The sequence below is a fragment of the Caloenas nicobarica genome, chromosome 1, assembly GCF_036013445.1.
Source record: "Caloenas nicobarica isolate bCalNic1 chromosome 1, bCalNic1.hap1, whole genome shotgun sequence".
In the NCBI taxonomy this organism is placed as follows: Eukaryota; Metazoa; Chordata; class Aves; order Columbiformes; family Columbidae; genus Caloenas; species Caloenas nicobarica.
In genome coordinates, this window is record NC_088245.1 from 213672900 (window position 1) to 213697994 (window position 25095).

A 25095-nucleotide genomic window follows, 5' to 3' on the forward strand; every position below is an offset into this window, starting at 1 on the left:
ATGAAATAAAATCTACATGTTATCATCAACCACTTCCAGCCGTGGCACCAGAACCTCTTACTCTTCAGTTACAATCACAGCAGTACCCACGAAGTTTTGCAGATGGTAAGATTTAACGCGACAAAGTGATGATGAACTAATTAAAGGGCAAATTATTCTGGGCTGTTTACATGGGGTACAACCACGTACGGTGCCAGGCAACCGTAAAATACCAAAGTAACAGCCGCAAATATAAATCAAATAAAGCGTTCTTTGCATGTTTTGGGGACTTCTTTTTTCTGTTTTAATTTATAGATGACATAGATCAAACTGACTTCCACAAAAAAGCCTGCGTAATCTTACTTTTTTCTACTTTCAAATTCCTCTTTTTCCGAATAACATGGAAGTGCTGATAAATCTTTCTCGTTCTTAAGCCAGGTCCTTCCAATAATGGAGTGTTGACTCAACTCCTCCCACCTGAACATCAGTAATTCCAAATTTATCAGCTGCAGGAATGCTGCAAATGTTTGGTTTTCACATGCTGAAAAGAGTTACAACCGCATTACAAAAGAAAATGGTTTTACTCAATGTTTAGATTGTTTATTCTTCATGGATTGTACAGATGCAAAAATCTCTTGTCTAATTAATAGTCCTGAAATTACTTAGTGGAGTGGGGACAATAAGGGTTGATGGTAAAATAAAAGGCCATCCCTAAATAAAAGGCAAAAAGCTTATTGAATTCATTTAGTAGCTATATCTATATTATAAATAACTTCTGCGGTAATATAGAAAAGTCACAAAGTGGTTTACGCACCTACCATTCAAAAACCCAGAGACAACTTTGCGCCTTTGAAATACACACTAGAAAACTTGTAACAAGAGAAAAGGAAGAAGATCAGTGAAAATCACCCAGACAATGAGTCCTCCTGGGCTCAAGTACTTGGCATTTTCACTATTTTCTGTTGAAAACCAGGATATATGTTAAATATTGGAAAGGTAAGGGATATTTTAACTACAACACACCGGCTTAAGACTTGTAGACGTTTAAGTTCCAAACTGATTTCATTTGTACCTTTTATACTATTTTTGTGCGAGAACCTTCTCGGCAACTTCTTATCCAGATTTTAATCTCATTTAATCATTAACTATAAATACACCGAAGCACTTTGCAGTACAGTCTGTTCGAAAAAGTTTACTCAAATAAAAGGTTACTACATTCTAAACCACTTTCTCTTAAAAGAACATTTTCTGCATTTGTTTAAGCAGAGGGTAATATTTATCACAGCAGCAGGAGGAATCATTTTACTCCGTATTTTCTAACCCCTTGAACTGTAAATCACATTCCTAATTACATCAGGTACTCTGAATATTTAGCAGGACAAGAAGCACTTAACTGCAGCAATTACGTTTGCTCTACTGTTTTAATTAAGCGACCCACTCGGCCGAAAACAAATAGATTAGTTCCTGTTGCTCACAATAGTTTTTCTGAACCACTGGCCATGAAAACAGGTGACTTTTACCAACCCAACGCTCGCAGTCAAGTATGAAGCTCGTTTATCTTTTCATGAGTCTTTCTTAACCCACAACAGGTCTCGTAAACCTCTGGAACCTTTTCCAAAGTACCTCCAAGTAGAGATACAAAGATTATTTTGAAGGTTTTCCTACTGACATAACAAATTAATTTGTCTATCAAAAAATACTACAACAGAATGCACATAAAAATGTAGCAGTTCCTTCCAGAAGTCAAAAAGCGTGAAGACGGAGATTTAATCACCATTTTCTGGTATTAATTCCTTCAAGCAGAAGGAAATCAGTAAACTTGAGATTGTTTTTTCTCTATTTAAGACAAAGCCCCAAAATACAGCAATTCTTGACCTTTGCACAATAGCGGAAAACACAGCAAGTTTAATCACTCCTCATCAGGAGAATTTTTTTAATATTATTCTTTTAATCAGAAGCCACTCATTAAGTTGATTCGGTGATTTGAGAAGTACAAAATCAAGGGAAAAAAAAAGCCATCTTAAAATTTTTGACGCTAAAAGCTTACATTTCCACCATCAAAATTAAACAGCTGTAACAGAAATCCTTCTGTGGTAAGAAGCTGAACATGGCAAAATAATGTTTTTCTTACCTCGGCCTTGCGAATACTCTCTCTTGCTTCATCTATTTTCTGCTCCAGTTCTGCTCGGGTTTGCTCAGACATCACAGGCCCGTGGCACTCGAGCTCTTCAAGTGTCTGTCGGAAATCAGAAAAAACACCCCAGCTGTAGGAAACGCGAACAAGGCATTTACATGATAAATATTTACAACAAGGCAGGGAAATTTGTTTGATTTGTTTGATTAGACGCTGGGTTGACCGACAAAAGTCCAGGGAAAAAGAGGATGATCGAGGCAAAACATCATTTTAAAGCACAGTATCTCCTGTGGATATTCCACGCTTCGACATCTTCATGAAAACATGATCCGTGGTATGAATCAGCTCATCTATATGATGATATTTACATATTTAAAATGGATATGTCGCTCGACATTTATGTCAGGATGAAAAAGAGCATCTTAAACGTGGAGTGAGAAGTTGCTGGAGGGGAAGCCAAGAAAGATTCGCTGCGTTTGCAGGAATGTTGTATCCAGAGAATTTGCTGAATCACAGAAGACACGGAGTTTCTAAGGTTCACGTACACGTACGTCGATTACGCCGGTCCAAATATAAAACAACGAAAGCACGTGACTGCACAAATCTTCACCAGTTATCTGCAAATCTGTGACTGGTTCAGTAACTGTGTATTTTTAGTTGTATTGTCTTTGGAGAAAGAGCAGAAGGAGCATCAGGTTCAAGGAACAGGATCAAGGATGGTCCCTCCTTCTTCTGATGGGAGCTTTTCCTACGATATTTTGGTTACAGACTCTGTTAATTCCTTCTGCCTGGCGCTAAAACCTCTGGTTTTTGCTCCAAAGCAACCCAGGTTCAGCAGAAGACACATACGGTGTTAAACACCTATTCTGGTCGTGTTTCTTGACGAACGACCCAAATCTCTGAAGCAGAACTAGAAGCCAGGTCCTCCGACTTCCAGGGCTGAAACTCATGGAATATTATATAATATTATAGATATTGTAGGATAGACACATTGTTTTTAACTGAATTTTAAGTAACCTACGCAAGTTAGGCTTGACCTGAGCATGTGAAACAGATGTCTGTAGGCAGAAGTTAGGATAATTCGTTAGTGTGGATGCCAACGCTCTCTCCAAACGAGAGCACGAGATGTTTGAGGAACTCGGTGACCCACGGGATGCATTTCTGCTGCCTGACTTCATTCTCCCTCCTAGCCAGTCTCAGCTACATCCCAAAATCCAGCTCCCTCAAGCCCAGTTAGGACATCCAAACACAGCCCTTGGTTCTTCTATGTTGAGCCACAAACGTAGAAATAAATTCACCAACATACACTTTAATTTTCTGTCCTCGCATTGGTTTGAAGTGCACGTTACTCGTGGATTTTCCTACTGTTGAAAAGAGTTTTGAAATCCAAATGAATATATTTTTTTCCAATGGGTAATATATACGTGATACAGTGAAGAAAAGAGAATCACTGAACCTTTAGTTGAACGTTGTGTAGGTAGAGGCAGGTCTGTAAGTTATTTGCAGTGAAGTAGAGGCTACAACTTCAGATTTATATGGGAATAACAAAACACATTGATGTACCGAAAAGTTTGAGGAGCTGCTAACTTTGCCGTTTGAGTGTACCAAACCAAGATGAAAATGGAGAGATAACAGGGCAAAAATAATTCCCGGGTGGTTGCGGCAGCTCCTCATTCACGCAGTGTAGAGCTGCAACAAAAAAATCTATAAGTGCATGTTTTCCCGACCTACCCGCTGACTGTGGATGATGTTTTTGTGTTCGCGGGCCACCCGCGTAGCCCATTTGCGAGCCTCCTTGTTGAGGCTGTGCTCTTCAGTTGTTCCAGTTTCCGACTCCAGTTGTCGACTCTGGAACGGAAAACAAAATAAGGAGTCATGCCACAGACCCGGGACAACCTCTGTAGATGTATTTAGTTATACAACTTGATATGACATTTATCAGGCTCGGATCTTGTTTCGTGCAAAACAAGAAAGATTCACCAAAAGCAAGTCTCTTCCTTACGAACTTTGTCACGGTACCAGGTTGTGGAAAGGCAACTATGACAGCAAATCAAAGTTCACAAGAATTTATAACTCACTGGCTTAGGAAAATCAGCACGACACTGAATACCAGACACAGTGAAAGACACGATGAATACAACTGAAATACTATTTCACCCAGACACTGTATCAAAGAGATGAAGAATAACCAGCCAAGGAAGTCACCTAATTTCTAAACATGCATTATAGGAAGCAAAGATGAAAGGTTAAGTGTGATCCAATCAGCCGCTTAGGCTCATTCTTTGTAATTAGTGATCAAACCATAATGCCATCAAATACTTCAGAATAGCACATCCATTTCTGTCCCCCCCCGCCAAAAAAAAGTGCCTACAAAACGGCAGCTCAAATTTCACACCGTATTTTTAGATATTGTTTCATCTTATGCCTGGTTCTATTGTGTCAATAACAACCAAAAAATTAGCCCCCTCAAGAACTGCCAACTAAAGCAAGATGAAGTTGCTCTCTGTTGTCTACAGATTGACCAGAAACCATCTGAAACCAGCATTTAATTACTGAAACAATTCCCAATCGTTCTATGATTTCCACTAGTGCCACAGCAACTACCCTGTGTGTTTATATACATAGATATATATCAGTGTTTAGGATGTAAACCAGCCTCAATCTCTCCACTCAAGTGGGTTTCCTGATATTCCTTCTACATCTGTGGGTATTCCGTACACTTTTACTGCACCTATACTGCATATGGATAAATAACTTAATAATTATTAAGTTGGGGAGAGTTCATGGAGAACATGAAGTGACTGGAGCATCTCTCCTGTGATCAAGTTGACAGAGCTGGGACAGTTCAGCCTGGAGAAGAAATGGCTCAGGGGGGTCTCATCAATGTATATAAATATGTGAAAGGAAGGTGAAAAGGTGGCTCTTGTGGCCAGTGACAGGACCAGAGGCAACGGGCAGAAACTGAAACACAGGAGGTTCCCTCTGAACATCATGAAACACTTTTCCACGGTGAGGGTGACCAAGCACTGGCACAGGTTGTCCAGAGATGCTGTGGAGTCTCCATCCTTGTAGATATTCATGACATAATCCTGGGCAACCGGCTCTGGACCAGATGACCTCTGGAGGTTCCTTCCAACCTCAATCAGTCTGTGATTTTTTTCTAATCCGAGCCAGTCTCATAATCTTCCCATCAGTACAATTAGCTGTACGAAGACATTATATTCACACCACCTTCCCAAGATGTGCTCCTGGCACAACAGAACTGCTTCTTACAATATACATTTCGGTGGTTTCCCGAATTCAAGTTAATCAATACTTCAAAGAGGATCCTCAAGAACAACTCTTTTTCCTGGATGACTTGCTGACTCATGCAAATAGATACACAGAAGGGTTTGGGTTGGAAGAGACCTTCCCAGCTCCCCCAGTGCCCCCCCGGCCATGAGCAGGGACATCTGCACCAGCTCAGGTTGCTCAGAGCCCCGTCCAGCCTGGCCTGGGATGTCTCCAGGGATGGTTCAGCCACCACCTCTCTGGCCAACCTGGGACAGGCTCTCACCACCCTCAGGGCCAACAATTTCTTCCTCATGTCTGGCCTGAATCTCCCTCCTTTAGTTTAAAACCATGACCTCTTGTCCTATCGCAACAGGCCCTGCTCAGAAGTCTGCCCCCATCTTACAGGCCCCTACCAAGAGAGTCACTGCTGCCCAGAGCCACCTCGCACTCTTCTTTATCACAAGTCCTCTACAGGCTGATAGAACCTTGCACAACCTTTGAGATAACCAAAAAAATTGCTTTACAAATTATCATTCGAGAAGACAGAGTACGCCGAGTGCTCAAACTGAGGTGGCAGATACACATGTCAATGAAACAACTGTGTCACTCATTTCTCCCTCTCACCGTCTCCTCTACGGCTCAATAAGACTCGATTTTAATCCGTCAGGTGCCGTTTGAAACTAGAGAAGGTCCCACACGCACGCAAAAGTTGTTTTTAAGAAGGACAAATTCAAGGTGAGCCAGCAGGAGGAAGGTAAGAGAGCAGAAAGATGGAATTATTCTCCAGCTAGGTGAGAAGCATCCAGCTGATGCAGCAGAAGAGATACTGATAACAGGTATTTTAGCAGTACAATATTTCTCAAGGAGGCCAATAATTTTAATACCAGTATTTGGCATAGGCTAGAGTAAAATCGAGAGATACTGGGAAGCAAACTGAAGTGATTTTGAAAGCAAGATTTTTATGCCTTCAGATTACACTGCCCTCATGGGAGAGGCAATAATACTAACTTATGCTAAGAGAGGATTTAATTGAAAATGAGGCAAAAATTGGTTCAGCTAAGCTTCTTTTCATCAAAATTGAAGCTGGCCTTTAATCTTCTTCATCGTCTTATTACAAGAGAGCCGGGGGTAGTAGATTCAAGGGGTTCTGAAGGAAATGGTTTCCTTAGGGATATGGTTCAGTGCCCATAGGTTATGGTTGGACTCGATGATCATGAGGGTCTCTTCCAACCCAAATGGTTCTATGATTCCAACAGTAGAGGCAACGGGAAAAGAAGACAACCCTACACGTACACACGCACTCTCACCATGGGGCTCTGAACTGCATCTAACACTTCAGGCGACTTCTGGGCCATTTTCAGCCTCTATTTTAAGCAGCTGTAACTCAGCCAAGAAGCCTGAAGTTCTTCAACTTCTCCCTCTGGAATGCTTTAAGGCAGACATTAATCATCATCAGAAGAGGGGTGGAGGAGAGGGAGCATCCCTGTGTTGCTCACAGTGACTGAAAAAACCCCAGGAAGCTTTTACAGTCTAGTATAAGATGTCAAGATACTTCAGCTCGAAGTCAGAAACAAATATTTCTATGAAATGCACCCACTGGAGAGGGACACAGGCACAAAGCCCATAGTAATGGTGTTTTCATAGAATCACAGCATCATTTTGGTTGGAAAAGATGCTCAAGATTATCGAGTCCAACCGTTCCCCCACCCCTGGCACTGCTCCATTTCCTGAGAACCTCATGTCCGTCTGTCCAACCCCTCCAGGGATGGTGACTCCAGCACTGCCCTGGGCAGCCTGTTCCAATGCCCCACAGCCCTTTGGGGAAGAAATTGTTCCCCACATCCAACCTCAACCTCCCCTGGCGCAACTTGAGGCCGTTTCCTCTGGTCCTGGCGCTTGTTCCTGGGGAGCAGAGCCCGACCCCCCTGGCTCCAAGCTCCTTTCAGGCAGGTCAGAGATCAGAAGGTCTCCCCTCAGCTCCTGTTCTCCAGCTGAACCCCCAGCTCCCTCAGCCGCTCCCATCACACTTGTGCTCCAGCCCCTCACCAGCTCCGTTCCCTTCTCTCAACTCGCTCCAGCACCTCAAGGCCTTTCTTGGGAGGTGATCCCACCACCCCTCTGGCCGCCGTTTTGAGCCTGAGGTGATTCTGGTGCCCCTGGGGCCGCCATTCTGAGCCCTGAGCTGAGGGGCCCAGAACCGCCCCCAGGATTCGCGGTTTGGCCTCCCCAGTGCCCAGCACAGGACGGTCACTGCCCTGGGCCTGCTGGCCACACCAGTGCTGGTCCCAGCCAGGATGCTGGTGGCCTCTTGGCCACCTGGGCACACGCTGGCTCATGTTCAGCCGCTGGCACCAACACCCCCAGCTCCTTTTCCGCCGGGCACTTTCCAGCCGCTCTTCCCCGAGCCTGGAGCGCTGCCTGGGGTTGGTGTGACCCCAGTGCAGGACCCGGCACTTGGCCTTGTTGAACCTCAGACAACTGGCCTCAGCCCATCCATCCAGCCACTCCAGACCCCTCTGTTTGGCCTTCCCACCCTCAGGCACATCCACACTCCCACCCAACTTGGTGTCACCTGCAAACTCACTGAGGGTGCGCTCGATCCCCTCATCCAGATCATCGATAAAGAGATTAAACAGAACCGGCCCCAATACCGAGCCCTGGGGACACCACTCGTGACCGGCCAGCAACTGGATTTGGCTCCGTTCACCACAGCTCTTTGGCCCGGCCCTCCAGCCAGTTTTTCACCCAGTGAAGAGTACATCCATCCAGGCCGTGACCTCCCAGTTAGCCCAAGAGAATGATGTGGGAAACAATGTCAAAGGCTTTACTAGGGTCTAGGTAGACAACACCTACAGCCTTTCCCTCATCTACTAAGTGGGTCATCTTGTCGTAGAAGCAGATCAGGTTGGTCAAGCAGGACCTGCCTTTCATGAACCCATGGTGACTGGGCCTGATCACCTGGTTGTCCTATATGTGCCACCTGATGGCACTCAGGATGATCTGCTCCAGGACCGTCCCCAGCACTGAGGTCAGACTGACAGGCCTGTAATTTCTTGGCTCCTCCTTCTGGCCCTTCTTGTACATGGGCTTCACATTTGCCAACCTCCAGTCGACTCGACCTCCCCGGTTCAACCAAGGCTGCTGATAACTGAACAAAAAGTGGCTTGGTGATCACCTCCGCCAGCTCCCCCGTAGACTTGTGGGTGTCTAAGTGGTGTAGCAGGTTGCCAAACATCTCCCCTTGGATTATTGGGGCTTCATTTTGCTCCCCGACTCTGTCTTCCAGCTCAGGGGGCTGAATAACTAAGAACAACTGGTCATACTAGTAAAGACTGAGGCAAAAAAGCCACTAAGTACCTCAGCCTTTCCCTCTTCCTCAGTCACTACTTGAGGGTCTCTTCCAACCAAATATCACTCTATCATTCTATGATTTCACCTCCATTTTTTTCCCAGCTTATTGGAGTAAACATTTTTGTACAGTTTCTTCCGGTTTCAAGCTGAGTGTTAACAGCTGCAGATCTGAACAGAACCGTTCGACATTGCTTCTCCCATATAAAATGAATTTTCAATGTTCCCATCGGTCTTGCTCATACTCAGCATCTCATTTTCATGAAGAAAGAATACAGACTTCTTTTCAGTTGCTTGATGACCTTCCGCACCATCCCCAAGTGCATGTTCGATTTTTAATCTATTTATCAAAAGCACTTGACCAGAAAAATGAAGGCAAACTTTGGGGCTACTCCTAAGGGCATACTAAAAAAAGAAATGAATCGTTATTGGATCACAGCAGTTATATTAGCTATTCATAAAGCAGTATTGTATCCAAGCAGACCTCACCCTTGCTTGAAAGTCTAAAAAGAAACAACACAAAAATGGGGTAATAAAAAGAGTTCGGAAGAAACCTAGACCTGTGGTCTGCGTGGATATCCAAAATATAGGTGAAAAAAGGAGACAAGATCGAAAGGCAAAATTTAGTTTCTTGGGGAAGAAGCTGAAAACAGGGACTCCTAAACTGCACAAGAACGGGGAGAACGTTGGAAATGCACAGTCTGAATACTTGGCTGAGAAGATAGTCCAAGGAGAAAAGTTTCAAATCCATTAGGACCTGAAATGCTTCCTGAATAAATAGAGGGATTTCAACTGACCTGTGCAAGACCAATCTTGATTCTGCCCCCCTGCAGTGCTGGGCCAGCTCTGGGTCCTCAGCACAGGACACACATGGAGCTGCTGGAGAGGGGCCAGAGGAGCCCCAGAAATGACCCGAGGCTGGAACAGCTCTGCTGGGAGGACAGGCTGAGAGAGCTGGGGTGTTCAGCTGGAGAAGAGAAGCTCCGGGGAGACCTTAGTGCGGCCTTTCAGTGCTTAAAAGGGGCCGAGAAGAAAGATGGGGAGAGACTTTTGAGCAGGGCCTGTTGTGATAGGACAAGGGGTGATGGTTTTAAACTAAAGGAGGGAGATTCAGGCCAGACATGAGGAAGAAATTGTTGGCCCTGAGGGTGGTGAGAGCCTGTCCCAGGTTGGCCGGAGAGGTGGTGGCTGAACCATCCCTGGAGACATCCCAGGCCAGGCTGGACGGGGCTCTGAGCAACCTGAGCTGGTGCAGATGTCCCTGCTCATGGCAGGGGGGGCACTGGGGGAGCTGGGAAGGGCCCTTCCAACCCAAACTCTTCTGTGATTCTAAGCTGCTGGCACTTAAGACGACTGTGGATGAACTTCTCAAGTACAGGAGCAGCAATAAGCTGACTGGCGTGGCAGAGTATGTGTATGTGCTTCAGGAGGGCTTCACAGATGACCTGAGAAGCCTGTATCCTCAGGTAAATCCAGGCTCCATCAAGTAAGAAATAAAAAACCCAGTGCCATTTGAATAGGTATGAAGAAAGGAGCTAAACCAGAGATTTATCTGCTACAGACATAAATATCAAAAGTGTAGGGAAGACAGGAGGGAAACTGAAGTGACTGGTCCTAACCTGATTTACTAAATTAAGCTCTTGCCTAAGTGTTTTCAGGACTGGAACCTAGTGGTGGCAAGACGTCCAATGGCTCAATTTAACCTCTTCCAAAAAAGAGGGAAATCAAAACCACTCACCATGGCCAAGGAATGAAGGAAGAGCCAAAAAACCTGAGCTAAACATAGCTGGACATTCTGCCGCTCTCGGAGGGTTTGGATTACAGCGAAAGCAGCATTTAGCGCTAAAAATTCAGACAGTCAAGCAACAGAAAGTACCAGATGACTCCAAGCAGCTAAAGGGCTTAGAGGCCAGCCAGCCTGTTTCTTAAATTAACAAACGTAGACTCGCGTCGCTTCTCCATTTTTGTCTGAAATGTTGTTGCAGGTGCAGAAGTCGCCTTACGACGGGGACAAACACACAGCTTGCATTCTCTTATTGATGCGATTATATCCAGATGCAGACAGCACATCTTAAAAGCCAAAAAGAAGTTGGCTCTCGAGCCTAAACCCTCCTTGTTTTTGAAGCTGAAGACTAGAAAAGTTCACGCCGGCAAAGGGAAAAATAGGAGACATTTATTGCACGCAAATGCACAAAACACACCTAAAAATCACAGCCATTTCTTTTAAAGAAATGAAAATAAGAGTTGGCATGCCGATGTTGAAAAACAAGCTCAACCTTATGACCAACACATGAAGGGATGTGCGCGATATTTTTCACACAACCGATAGCAGTTGTAAGAAGATCGTGAGTCGAGTTTGGTCCTCAGTTTAGTCTCTTATTGTAGAACAAATTTAATTTTAGTTTAGCCAAGAGTGAGCTAGGACTGACTTACATTTCAGTCAACTTTCAGTGTTACGAATGGGACACCACCTGTCTTTAAAAATAAAGATTATTTGTATGTAGTTTATTCTTTCCACTCAGAAGAATTAAAAAGGACCTATATCCACTATTAATAAGTTCCATAAACCTCTGTACATACGGTATGATAAAGATAATAACAAATCAACCTATTGTTGCTGCTTTACATAACCACATTCTGCTTTTTATTCTAATAAATTAGCATCTCTTCTCATGGTGTTGAGCATTGGGGGCTGCTGAAGGATAAGGAACATCCCATCAGGTAGTGGATAAAGAAAATAATTATATTTAAACTCATCACAAGAAAGATGGTTCTGGGAAATCTGAACAGAGAAAGGGGATCCTGGGACTTCTGGAGCTTGAAAAATAGTCTCGCCACGATCCCGTTGGTTTTTACTAAAGACATTTTCTAGTGCAATATATTGAATTCCCAACAAATTTTGAAGCTGTTCTTTGCCATCTGGTGTAACTCAGACTCTCCTGCCCAAAAGCACCCATGAAAGGAACAGTTGTACGGGCCATATGTATGAAAATAATTTCTCCAGTTGGGTTTTTTTTTTGGGGGGGCTGTTTATTTTGAATTCTGGTTCAATAATCCTTGCTGGGGATCACTGACCATTTGCTTGGAACCTCCTCTGGAACACACTGTGCGCACAGATTGTTGCGGCGGCCGATGCCAAACACGGCAGGATATGGTTCCTGCAAAAGTTTAGCTCCGTTTTTTCTGATTTTATTTTATTTTAAATTCAGAAAGACTAGAATCTTGAAGTTCTGGGGTTTGTGTGAAACCAGCGATTAACGAGGCTTTGTTGCCTGTAGCGCTCAATTTTTTTATTACGAACTTTTGTTGTATAGCAGACATTAGAAGCCACAAACCCTATTATTAATCTTCTTTATTTTAAAAAAGTTTCTAATCTTCTCACTGAAATTAATTTTGAAATTAGAATGTTAGTGAACTTCTATTTTCACCCTCATAATTCTTCTCATTTGCCTCAGCTATCGCAGCAGCCGTGTTCACATCCAACTTTTCCCTAAAAATCTATAGTGTATTCTATTATAACCTATAGTGTATTCTATTATAACTAGAAATACAGAAAAATTGCTCTCGTTAGGTAACTAAAGGAAAAAAAAAAAGTATCTTTTGAATCAGCTCTGACACAGAGAAATTGATTAAATGGCTATTTTTAATGCAATCTAAACAAAGATCTATTTCTTAAGTGGCCAATTCAAATATTCTTTCTGGTCTTGCTGTTAGAAATTATTCAGAGCTTTGCTTAAACAGTGTTCCCTGACTGTCAAAAAAAAAAAGGAAAAAAAAGAATTCTAACAGCATGTTCTCGAAATTAAAATAAAATCAATTAGGTAGTGAGGTAATTTCAGCTCATTATCCTTCAAGTAAATCAGAAATGCTGTTAAAATTCAACCCCAGATAAGACAGTCAGTAGCTCCAGGGGGTGGAATTTCCCTTTTCTTCAAACGACCCTTTCAATATCAACCTCAGATATGAATATTAGATCTCAGACCTTATTTTAACCTCGACTGGGGTGGGGGAAATGAAGTAAACTGGGTTTTAGTCGTGTTCAGTTATTCGGGGAATGTGGAGCTTTGCCAGGCTCCCACTTGCATTTACTCAACATTTCCTTACCTGGGTGAGTCTATTTCTCCTCTGCAATAATTCTTAATAGTATACTTTAATCAAATGAAATCGTAACTTTTTGGGGTGTATTTAGCTTCCAAAAGTTACAGTTCAAAACAATCACCTGATCCTGTTCTGGTATTAAAAGCACAGGCAGAATAAACGCTAAAATACAGAATATATAAAACACGGAAATATAGAAAATAGAAATATTCATAAATAAGATAAATAATAAAATAAAATATAAAAAATATAGAAAATACAGAAAAAATGCTAAATACAGAAAAAGCAGAGCATTCTCTGAAACTTGTTAGTTTGGGCTTCATTACATGAGGGATTATTTTTTATGAGCTGTTTATATTTCACAAACTTTTTTTTTTTGTCTTTAAATATTTATGTAAAACATCAACTATTTATATTCTATACCTGTAAAAATAGAACATAACGTTGTTTAGAAAACGAAGGAATTTTAAAATATTTAAAAGTATTTAATACTAAATAAGTTTTAAGCATATTTTAAATATTTAAACACATTTCATAGTAAGTGTATAAACACCTTTGCCCCCGTATCCATGCACAGAAACCTGCTAAAAGTAAATTCTGACAAAGCAGAGCCCTCCACTCAGTTCTCATTCCTATTTATACAGTAATTTCGATTTATTTTCAAATCCCTGAGCGCTTTCAGAGGTAAGAAAATGAGCCCTGCCACAAGCATGACGTCCTGTTGTAAGTATAGCTTAAATAACTTATATAGCTCCATATAAGCTGCTCAGAAATTCGATATATTCCTCTGTGTATGATATTAAAGTGAAATTCATCCTTATTCTCACAATCTGTCCACAGATCCAAATAGCGAGGGATGAAACCGCGGAACTTTCCGCTGATCTGACCGAGTTGTTGTTTTTCTGCACATTAGGGCGAGAAAAAGAGATTTTTTTTCACGTCGATATAAATCATTTTGATTTCAAAGAAAACGCCAGCGTCAGTAAATGCACGAGGGAAACTACAGAGGCGACACCGATTAAAAAACCAGGAAAAAGACCTTCAAAGTTTCGTGTCAGCTTTTTGTCGCCGTTCTCCTCCCGCGCCCTGGACGTGCTTTGGGTCGCCCGGCTCGTTATCTCACATGATAACAAGCGCTCGAAGGAAAAAGAGTATTTTCCAAACAGGAAAGAGAGAAAAGCTGCCTAATTTCCTTTATTTTTTGCCCTGTTCTTATGGCTTATCTGTGTGGGGACAGTATGTTTTCAACACTTAATAAATATCGTTTGTCTCATGGGAGGATGTTCGACGATTAAATTATCACTATATTGAATATGTAAGGTCAGCATGTGCTGACTTGTTTTTCTTCTGAGGTATTTCAAAAGCCATTTTTATTTTTTTTTCTACCTTGCTGTTCGTAAAGGCCCAATTCATTTCTTGAATTTGTTTACTGAAAGGATTAAAGCTGGGAATTTATCAATAACTTCTGAATACTTTGAAGAGAAACCACTTCCTTAAGGCAAAATCTTAAAAAACAAAAATTAAAAATACATATATTTCAAATGAATTTATATCAGTTGAAATTACCTGAGAAAATGCAACAATCTAAGTATTTTAATAGAACAAAAAAGTGTATAAGGTTGAGCTCAAAACATGGGGGTTTTTTTAGATAATGGAAAATAGCTGCAAAATATTTTGTAGTGGGTTTCTCCCTGTAGACACTCAAGTCTCCATTTCTAGTGGGATGGCAGGGAAACAAAAATCCTGAAAATGCTGCTGTGATGGAAAAGCATTTCATACCTAATTTTTTTTAATGAATAGTTCCTTTTGGAGGCTCTGACTGTGCATGGTGAGAGTACTTGGAAAGCAAATTAAGCTGTGGGTTTCATATTAATAATGATACTTGACTCAAGGATGGCATGGCAATCCATTCTGAGTTATTCTTTGGTGACAGCTTTATCATAGAATCGTTTCAGTTGGAAGAGACCCTCAGAATCATGGAGTCCAACCGTTCCCCAGCCCTGGCACTGCCCCATGTCCTGAGAACCTCATGTCCGTCTGTCCAACCCCTCCAGGGATGGTGACTCCAGCACTGCCCTGGGCAGCCTGTTCCAATGCCCCACAGCCCTTTGGGGAAGAAATTGTTCCCCACATCCAACCTCAACCTCCCCTGGCGCAACTTGAGGCCGTTTCCTCTGGTCCTGGCGCTTGTTCCTGGGGAGCAGAGCCCGACCCCCCCTGGCTCCAAGCTCCTTTCAGGCAGGTCAGAGATCAGAAGGTCTCCCCTCAGCTCCTGTTCTCCAGCTGAACCCCCAGCTCCCTCAGCCGCTCCCATCACACTTGTGCTCCAGCCCCTTCCCCAGCTCCGTTCCCTTCTCTCAACTCGCTCCAGCACCTCAAGGCCTTTCTTGGGAGGTGATCCCACCCCCGCTCTGGCCACGATTGTGAGGCCTGAGGTGATTCTGGTACCCCTGGTGCCGCCATTTTGTGTGCTGAGGTGATCCCGCCACCCTTCTCGCCGCCATTAAGAGCCGTGAGGTGATCTTGGTGCCCCTGGGGCCGACATTTTGTGTTTGAGGTGATTCTGGTGCCCCTGGAGCCGCCATTTGGAGCCCTGAGCTGAGGGGCCCAGAACCGCCCCCAGGGTTCGCGGTTTGGCCTCCCCAGTGCCCAGCACAGGACGGTCACTGCCCTGGGCCTGCTGGCCACACCAGTGCTGGTCCCAGCCAGGATGCTGGTGGCCTCTTGGCCACCTGGGCACACGCTGGCTCATGTTCAGCCGCTGGCACCAACACCCCCAGCTCCTTTTCCGCCGGGCACTTTCCAGCCGCTCTTCCCCGAGCCTGGAGCGCTGCCTGGGGTTGGTGTGACCCCAGTGCAGGACCCGGCACTTGGCCTTGTTGAACCTCAGACAACTGGCCTCAGCCCATCCATCCAGCCGCTCCAGACCCCTCTGTTTGGCCTTCCCACCCTCAGGCACATCCACACTCCCACCCAACTTGGTGTCACCTGCAAACTCACTGAGGGTGCGCTCGATCCCCTCATCCAGATCATCGATAAAGAGATTAAACAGAACCGGCCCCAATACCGAGCCCTGGGGACACCACTCGTGACCGGCCACAACTGCATTTGGCTCCGTTCACCACAACTCTCTGGCCCGGCCCTCCAGCCAGTTCTTTACCCATCGCAGATACACCATCCAGGCCACGAGCTGCAGCTTCTCCAGGAGATGCTGTGGGATACGGTGCCAAAGGCTTTACTGAAGTCCAGGCACACAACACCCACAGCCTTTCCCTCATCTACTAGTTGGGTCACCTTGTCACAGAGGAGATCGGGTTGGTCCAGCAGGACCTGCCTTTCATAAACCCGTGGGACTGGGCCTGACCACAAGGTTCTCTTGTGTGTGCCGCGTGATGTTAACTGGGATGATCTGCTCCATAAAATCAAATTTCGAGATGGACCATGTAAAACTGGAATTTACAAAAGCATTCAGAGTTTTCCACGTAGATGAATTCTACATCCAGATTGTTTATAACATTCTTGTTGCCTACGATACTCAAAATTTCATCCCATTAATACGTAAATGCTCCAAACTTTGTCCCCAGTCGCAGTGGATCAGGTATTTAGTTTGAAAAGAGGCCCTAAGTTGTTCTTGGAAAAGGTTAATGTTAAACATGTGATTAGACATATTAATCACTCTACTTATATTTCTTTCAGTGTGAAAATGATCATACATAACCCGCAAAAACTAAAAAGCCAACTGATCAGCTCTGCAGATCATCTACAAAGAGAATACGTGGCAAAAGAATGCTCGGTAATTGTTCTTCACTTCAATGTTGTTGAATTAATTAGAAAAAAAAGCAATTTCTGATAAATTCAAAAGCCTGAGCAAAAGCCTCCAGTCTCTTGTACTTATTTATTAAAAATGGTGAACATGTAACCTGCAATTGCCCAGGTAGGATCCTGTTAGCTGACAGTAATTATACATATAGATCGGAAAACACCTGCATAATTTATTTTTGTGAAAACTGGTCACAGCACAAGCAGCGAAAGCTCAAAAAAATGCAGTGCAAGGAAGAAATGCAGGAATTCTACAGCCCAAGGGGGTTTGCCAAGTAAAAAAGCCACTGAATCTGAGCTACTGAGACAGATTTAGACGTGAACAACCCGTTCATCGCCACCTAAAAAGCTCCAAAATTCAGCAGTGTCAGTGCACGCAGGGGCCACGTGCACAAATCGTGTCACTTTTTCCTGTTGAAGAGTTTAATCAGAGTGAATTACAGTCCTGTTGTACATGGGGACAGCCCTCTGGAAAAAGGATAAAATTAAATTAGTAAAAGGACTGCGTTTCATCAGCCTCCAGTTGTTCGACAAGCTTCCCCGTTCACAGCGGAGAAGGAAGCAATACTACACGTCGCTCTCTTGAGCTGTGAAATTTTAATTCGTGCCCCCAAAAAGATTAGAATATCAATTACAAATGCCATGCAAGCGCGGGAGATGTGTGAAGCCGATTCCCCCCAAAATAACACAGTTAAATCGCTTTTTTTCCTTCTTTAGCTTACGTCTCATTGTGGGAAAAGTTTTTTAGGTTTTGATTTTCTTCACAATTATTTTTATTTTTGTTTCGTGTGGTTTGGGTTTTTTTGGTGAATTTTTTGGTGTGTGCGCATGCGATTTATTTTTTAATTTCAATAGATATATTACGCATTCTGTTGCCACCTCTACACGAGTGGAAATTCAGCATCCCAAGCCACATGCACACCCATAAAGACACAAATGCTGATGATAAATATTCCCATATACCTCTGCTATAGTCATTCTCATAGCACTGACCGGGGAGGGCTCAATATCCACCAGCTGAACGGCGTTAAAACTCTGGACGCAGCGACGGCAAAAGGATGAAAACAGCAGCAAAGGTTAGAAAGGCAAGGACAGTTAGAAAGATTCTGCTCACTGTATTAAGAACAGCCTAAAACTCAAGGGAAATCATTGACTCTAAGCCAAGGAGCTAAAAGAAAACCCAAAATTACAGTTTGTTAAAATGGAAAGATAAAGGAAACTGTGTTAGATGTGTTAGCGTGTCTGGAAAAATCCCTGTTGCATTATCTATTAACAGGGCTCTTGAATTTAATCACCTGCACTGGAGATCAAGGCATTTCTGTCCAAGTCGTTTTACGAATGAATTCGAGTAATAAAAAGCTGCACAAGGGTAACTTTGTAAAAAATCTACTTAAAACTGTTACTTCTTAAAATATTAGTAGTGTCGCTGCGACACTTTTGTTAAAATGCTGTTTGGAAATGTATTTACATACTCAATTTTTATGCCATTAACGATTGGTTTGGAAGCAACATACGCGCCAAAGTAATATTTTCCCAGATTCTTTTGGAATGCAATGTTTAAACAGTATTCTTCCTAAACCAATATGTGCGTATAAATATTCCTCGAGTAATTCAGAGGTATATGGACACTTTATTTGCCACAGCATCACACAGGCTGTAAATCAGTATTAGGGAATATTATGAGAATCTCGCCAGCAGGATAAAAAGCTGATAAAATGTTGTAAGAATTACGCTGAAAGCAGAAAAACACAGGACTGCTAGTCACAATTTGGAAGCAAAAATAAAAGACTCAGCTCTTCTGTGGATCGTGTTTGATGCTTTTGTTACATTGACCTACCTACTGCAGTGGAAGCTGCCGGAATTAGGTCATTTTCCCTTTTTTTTTCCCAAAAATACAGCACGAGGTTAAACCAGACTGGGATACCACTGAGCCCATTGATAAGAATTTTCGTAACAACGGAGCAAGAAGAAATAAAGGAAGGAATTGGGGAGGGTTCTTACAGTGTCGCTGTCGCTGGGTTGGAACTGGAAAGGCTGCGGTTTGTGGAACACGGAGTTCTCCTGTAAAAACAGCTGGAGGTTGTAATCCCGCACCACCTGAGGAAAGGAACAAACGCCGTTTGGATCCGTTATTTTGTACATTTAAAAATATTGTGTTGCTATATAGTAAAATTAGCACGTCGCATCGAACAGAGACAGAGCCTTGAATGCAACGAAAGGAAATAAAGGGCTTGATTCTGGGCAGAAATACCCAGAGTTATTCACAAGTGACCGGCAGGACACACACTGGATCACAAATAGCTAAAAAATATCTGCTATTCACTTACAAAAAATCCCCAAAAGGCAAAACAGGGGTAAAAAAAGCCAATTATTGAGTACAGAGTATGTGGTGTCACTACCATAAATATTTTTGTCTCCTCTTGTGGATAATTTGTTAGTTCTTTTGGAAATTGTTTATTTTTACATAAACTGTTCGCTGGAGGAGCTGAAAAGACAGCTTGGAATATTGTCTACAAAATCAGTTAGAAAATTAATCTCTTTTTAATTAAATTGCTTTCAGGGAAAACTCTCAACACTTGCGTTTTGCTAAACCAAAACTGCTCCAGCTACTAAATTTGTTTAATGATATATTTCAGATAGAATGACACATATCCCTAAACAAACCTCTTATGTCAGAATTTACACATATTTATAAAGAAAAACACAGTGATTGCAATATGAAAAAAATAGTATCATCACTTGAAGAATTCTACAGAGAATTCAATGCTTCAATTGATGGAAATGCGTAAATAGCAGCATGGAATTAGAAAAATCTATTTCCAAGCGGAGGGTTTAAACGTAGAGAAGTGTATAATAAAGATGGTATTTATCCAGAAATAGCAGCATTGTATATGATCAAGAATTCTGATTACACTGCATGCAATGGTAAATACAACATGTTCTCTATTGCATCAAAATGTTGATGTTAGTGAAATACTGAGCTGTAAAAAATTCAGCTACAGTTGAAGAAAGTAAATACTCCCCCAGGGCCAATAACGCACTCATTTAAAACAGGAAAGTACGTAATTATCGCACCGATTGGAGCAGTTGAAAGTAAACACATTTGAATGGGTAGAAAACATGCAGAGAGGCATTTTATTTATTTCCCATCAATTAAAATTCGGCAAATACCGAAGGAGGAATCACCTGCAGCTCCAGGTGATGCTCAGCGCTGACCATGGCATTGAGGTAACGTCACTATTTTCAACCAAATTCAATTACAAGACACCCCAAAGTGTCGTTACTGTGAACACGAAAACCTACGCGGTTATTTTATTGCAATAAGTTTCCACCGTAGAGCTCGGACTCAAAAGCAACTCGGTTCTTCAAAGAAGAAAAATCATCTTTACAACAGCACTCGTAGGAAATTTGCCCTCAAAGCGACTATATTTTGTTATAAATGAGAACAACTATCATAACGTGAGACTTGGGGGAATGTACAAGTCCAGCAAATTAATATCCCCGAGCATTTTGCACGTTATATTTGACAATTGTTAGAAAGAAAATAAGAAAGACTTCTGAGCAACACGGTGTCCTTGGGATTTAAGCGGCAACTTTTCCAAATGGATTTTCTGCGATTCAGAAATTCAATCAACGTTCTCGCGCCGTTTCTTTCTGAAGTCAACGTCAATCGACGTGTTAAAACCGACTTGAAATCAGATGTTAAATTAGATACCATAGGTGGAAAGAAGGCATAGACAGAGACGTGCAGAAATGGAATTATTTGCCCTGGCTGGTGAAGCTTCTTCTTCTTCTTCTTCTTCTTCTTCTTCTTCTTCTTCTTAGTCTTACCAGAAACATCACAGAAATGTGATTCAATACAGCAAACGGAATTTCAGAAAATGTTCCAAAGAAAAATCAGGATTTTTTTTTTTCCAAATAGAGAAGTTCAAGAAGTACAAGTCTTGACTAAGACAGTTCAAGTGAAAAGGAAGTGAAATTGCGTTTTCAGGGTAATATTTGCTGGGGTCACCCCAACTTAGAAGTAAAACCTCCAAAGCTGCACTAAATGATGGATGATAAACTGTGAAAAAACCCTTCATTTTATACAGAAAACTGTATTTTGAGATGTTTCCCTCAGTCTTGACTGACAAGCAGCGCTGGGAAGCAACTCGGCTTGTTTTAAAGCAAGTATCATTTAATTCCACCCTGTAAACAGAAAAATAGTTCAGATGGAAAATACTAAAGCATTTCTATCAATAATCTAAAGTGGCTTTTCTAAACGTAGCTTGTGATCTTGTACTTTAACAACTAAATAACAATAAATATTTAAAACCTTTGCTTTGACAGCAAGCTGGTTCTTGTTCCAAATTACTAAATTGCTGACAAATTTGTTGCGTGTTTAACGCTCAAGCTACTTTTGAAACACTTGCATAGCTTTTGATATATTCATAGAATTTCTCCTCATTTATCCTTCTCGAGCCGATTCCTGCAACGTGGATCTACAGGAAATAAAGTTCGAACGATGAGCAAAACCTACGTCCATGGAACAAGCCACCGCGTTTAGTATTTCAGAGCAGGACACGTGTTTTCAGTAGCGATTTAATCTGATTTTTTCTCCTCCACGTTCCTGAATTGCAAGAAAATTGCTGCTAATGAGCTCTGAACAAGTGCTAAAAATCCCGTTTGGACCCGACAGCTGTATTTACATCTTTGGTTGGTTCTCCGGGCATTGTACTAACTTAGTAAAGCAGAAACAGGAGTATTTTCCACAAATATTCCAAAATACCAAATATTCTGCATTGAGCACAATATTGAGAAATTAATCATGAATACGTAGACATGATATGTAAACAGATTTAGTTAGAAGATTCAAACCCAGCCTTTTTAGGGAAGATATTTTAAGCCATGATACAATATACACCGAGGTAAATTATTAAAAGTCCTTTTCCAACAGAAGATAAAATCGTATTTTCATTATCTTTACAGCTGCTGCCAAGTAAATTCAAAGACAAGCTCGCACAAAATTTTTAATCCATTCGCTTTAGATCTCATAAGGTGCGAGTTCACGTTTGCAGGTGAATAAAGACCATGTTCAATATGTTATTTCTATATTTCTACCTAAATCTACATAAATCCCCCCATAAATGAGCTCTGTTCTGTGCGAGTGGTTAAGGTATATGCATAAAGGAATATTATGAGCTTGTTTGAGCTCAATGGCAATTTTAAAAAATTTTTTTTTAGCCCAGCAGATGAATTATTTAAGTATCAAAATGATCCTGGAAGCGATCACGGATTCGATTCTGGCTGCTCGACAAAGCAAACAACCCACGTCTATGACAAGACTCTAATCTGTTTGCTGTATGTGCCACTCTTAAGTCAAAGGAGAAACGCCGTAATATTTGGGGTTTTTTTTTTAGGCTGTCAGTCAATTATTAAGCAACGATCCAAACAGTTCCACGGGGTTTTGCTGTGATGGGTGATTCATGCGGTTCCAGATGACACGGTGCAGAATCCTCGGATGAAATTCCTCCCTCCGAACGTGCGGATTGAGAATAACCCAACATTCCTCGATCGCCGTTCTCTAAAGATCTTCTGCTGTGTCAACACCAGCTGGGTGGCAACAGGAAAAATTCTCCCCGAGAAAACGGTCTTGTTTCTTTTTCTTAAGCCAGGGAGCTTCTACATACTCTTAAATATTCACTTACAAAGGATTATTCAGTTCAAACTTACCCTGCTGGAAGTCTCCAGTAAAAACTGGAAAGTGTTCTGTACAGCTTGGCACGTCTCTAGTTCAGTCCTGCTGAATGCCATTAAATAATCCTTCAGGTGATCGTATACGTTTCCATCCAGAGCCTGTAGGAGGGAAAGAAGTTGGGAAAATTAAGAAAGAAATTAAGAAAAAGCAACGGGCACTTTAATTTTTCATATTCTCGTTCAGGTAATTTCTTTGCTGTATTCACCTAGAATTATTACCCTGTAGAGCGACAGGTGGACGTCTTTCATTTTTGACATCCATTAGATGGCACCACAGAGCACCGGATCAATATCTCGTTATTTTAAATGATTTTTATCCAATTGTGTAATGTGGCCATAGCAGGAGAGTGAGGTCAGGTCTGGAGGAAGGAATACGCTCAGCGAAATGTCATTTATGGCAAGAAAGGCATTTAGGAACTGCAAGGATTTGGGGGTTCTACCAGCCAGAGCATCACGTGGATGCTTCAGATCCACAGCTAATTGCTTATTAAAAACTGCTAATCAATACCTGCCACTTTACAGAAGCGTAACACATCCCTTTCGTGCACAGAGATACCAAAAACGTAATGAAAATGTATTATATGGAAGACAAAGTTCAAACTCAAAAGCCCTGTTGTAACCGGAGCCATAAAATCATATTGCGCAGCCTGGGTTAGACCAAGGTTTAAAGCAAGTTCTAGATTAAAAACATACAAGTTCACAAGTGACTGACAATTTCATTTCAATTTCACAGATACTCATTTAAACAGTACAAACCAAATTTTACAGATAATCGTTGAAACAGCACAATCATTGAAGCAGCATATTCATTGAAATAGTGTTTGTCAGATTGCACCTGATTCAATAATTCACTCCAATTAAAAACTGCATTTAATCATTTAAATGAGGGCGGAAAGGTGAAATCGTGGGAGCCTTTAGAAATATTTTTTGCCCCAGCAAAATCAAGCCTGTTGTTTAAGACGAGGCTGGGAGATACATGGAAAGCAAACCCAAATAATTCGTAACTTAAAACGAGCAGATTCTCCTTCTGCAAAAAAAGTTTTGCCCACCGTCAGCACAACAGCTACAGCAACCGCCAGATGAACTTCAAACTTAAAATACACACATGCTTAGCGAAGGACGCTTTGAGGAAAATAATAAAATTGTGCAACTGGAATTCTCGTGTCCACAATCTTATATGCAAAATCTTTTTTATCCTGCGCTGTTTCCTTCCTCCTCCGCCTATCAGGTGTTAAAGTAGCACAGGCCAATTTTCTCCTTCAACCTCAGGTATTAAAGCTGCCTCAAACTCAGAAATCAAACAGATTGGACGCGTAAAAATGAGAATTTCTTTCAAGCCACCACGATGCAGCTGGTCCAGAGGGGTCACCCAGCCAACGGATGGGTCTGATAAGCGAAGGAAGACACAACGTATAGATGGGAAAAAGCTATAGATTAACTTCTCCGGGCACTTACAAGTGATGTCAGCTCTACCAAATAATCTGCTAAGCATCATTTAAAAAACAAAAAAAAATTTACGGAAAGAATTATGTAATATTCTTATAGCTGGGATGTTCGATTGATAAAAATGTCAGGAAATTCCCAACTGTAAATCCATAAAAACCTACAGCGGTTCACACACGCGGCTTCAGTTCTTGTCTCTCTTGGTATAGGCGCAGCTTTACTGGAATGCACCGTGCAATGCAGCCTGACCTCGGTGCTGGGCAAGGTCGTGGAGCGGATGATCTCGAGCAGCATCACACGGCACACACAAGAGAACCTTGTGGTCAGGCCCAGTCCCACGGGTTTATGAAAGGCAGGTCCTGCTGGACCAACCCGATCTCCTCTGTGACAAGGTGACCCAACTAGTAGATGAGGGAAAGGCTGTGGGTGTTGTGTGCCTGGACTTCAGTAAAGCCTTTGGCACCGTATCCCACAGCATCTCCTGGAGAAGCTGCAGCTCGTGGCCTGGATGGTGTATCTGCGATGGGTGAAGAACTGGCTGGAGGGCCGGGCCAGAGAGTTGTGGTGAACGGAGCCAAATGCAGTTGTGGCCGGTCACGAGTGGTGTCCCCAGGGCTCGGTATTGGGGCCGGTTCTGTTTAATCTCTTTATCAATGATCTGGATGAGGGGATCGAGCGCACCCTCAGTGAGTTTGCAGGTGACACCAAGTTGGGTGGGAGTGTGGATGTGCCTGAGGGTGGGAAGGCCAAACAGAGGGGTCTGGAGCGGCTGGATGGATGGGCTGAGGCCAGTTGTCTGAGGTTCAACAAGGCCAAGTGCCGGGTCCTGCACTGGGGTCACACCAACCCCAGGCAGCGCTCCAGGCTCGGGGAAGAGCGGCTGGAAAGTGCCCGGCGGAAAAGGAGCTGGGGGTGTTGGTGCCAGCGGCTGAACATGAGCCAGCGTGTGCCCAGGTGGCCAAGAGGCCACCAGCATCCTGGCTGGGACCAGCACTGGTGTGGCCAGCAGGCCCAGGGCAGTGACCGTCCTGTGCTGGGCACTGGGGAGGCCAAACCGCGAACCCTGGGGGCGGTTCTGGGCCCCTCAGCTCATGGCTCCAAATGGCGGCCCCAGGGGCACCAGAATCACCTCAGGGCTCAAAATGGCGGCCAGAGGGGTGGTGGGATCACCTCCCAAGAAAGGCCTTGAGGGGCTGGAGCGAGTTGAGAGAAGGGAACGGAGCTGGGGAAGGGGCTGGAGCACAAGTGTGATGGGAGCGGCTGAG

General features: G+C 42.8%; 1 protein-coding gene across 1 annotated transcript in view; it reads right to left on the reverse strand.

The window, feature by feature from the left end:
• The window catches only part of FCHSD2 (FCH and double SH3 domains 2), a 162993-nt gene that overhangs the window by 23033 nt on the left and 114865 nt on the right, over positions 1 to 25095 (reverse strand). The window contains exons 9-12 of the mRNA XM_065658161.1: positions 22364 to 22486; positions 18653 to 18748; positions 3845 to 3961; positions 2111 to 2215 (exon numbers count right to left, since the gene is read on the reverse strand). Coding sequence (XP_065514233.1) covers positions 2111 to 2215; positions 3845 to 3961; positions 18653 to 18748; positions 22364 to 22486 — 441 coding nt within the window. The remainder of the gene's footprint in view (positions 1 to 2110; positions 2216 to 3844; positions 3962 to 18652; positions 18749 to 22363; positions 22487 to 25095) is intronic.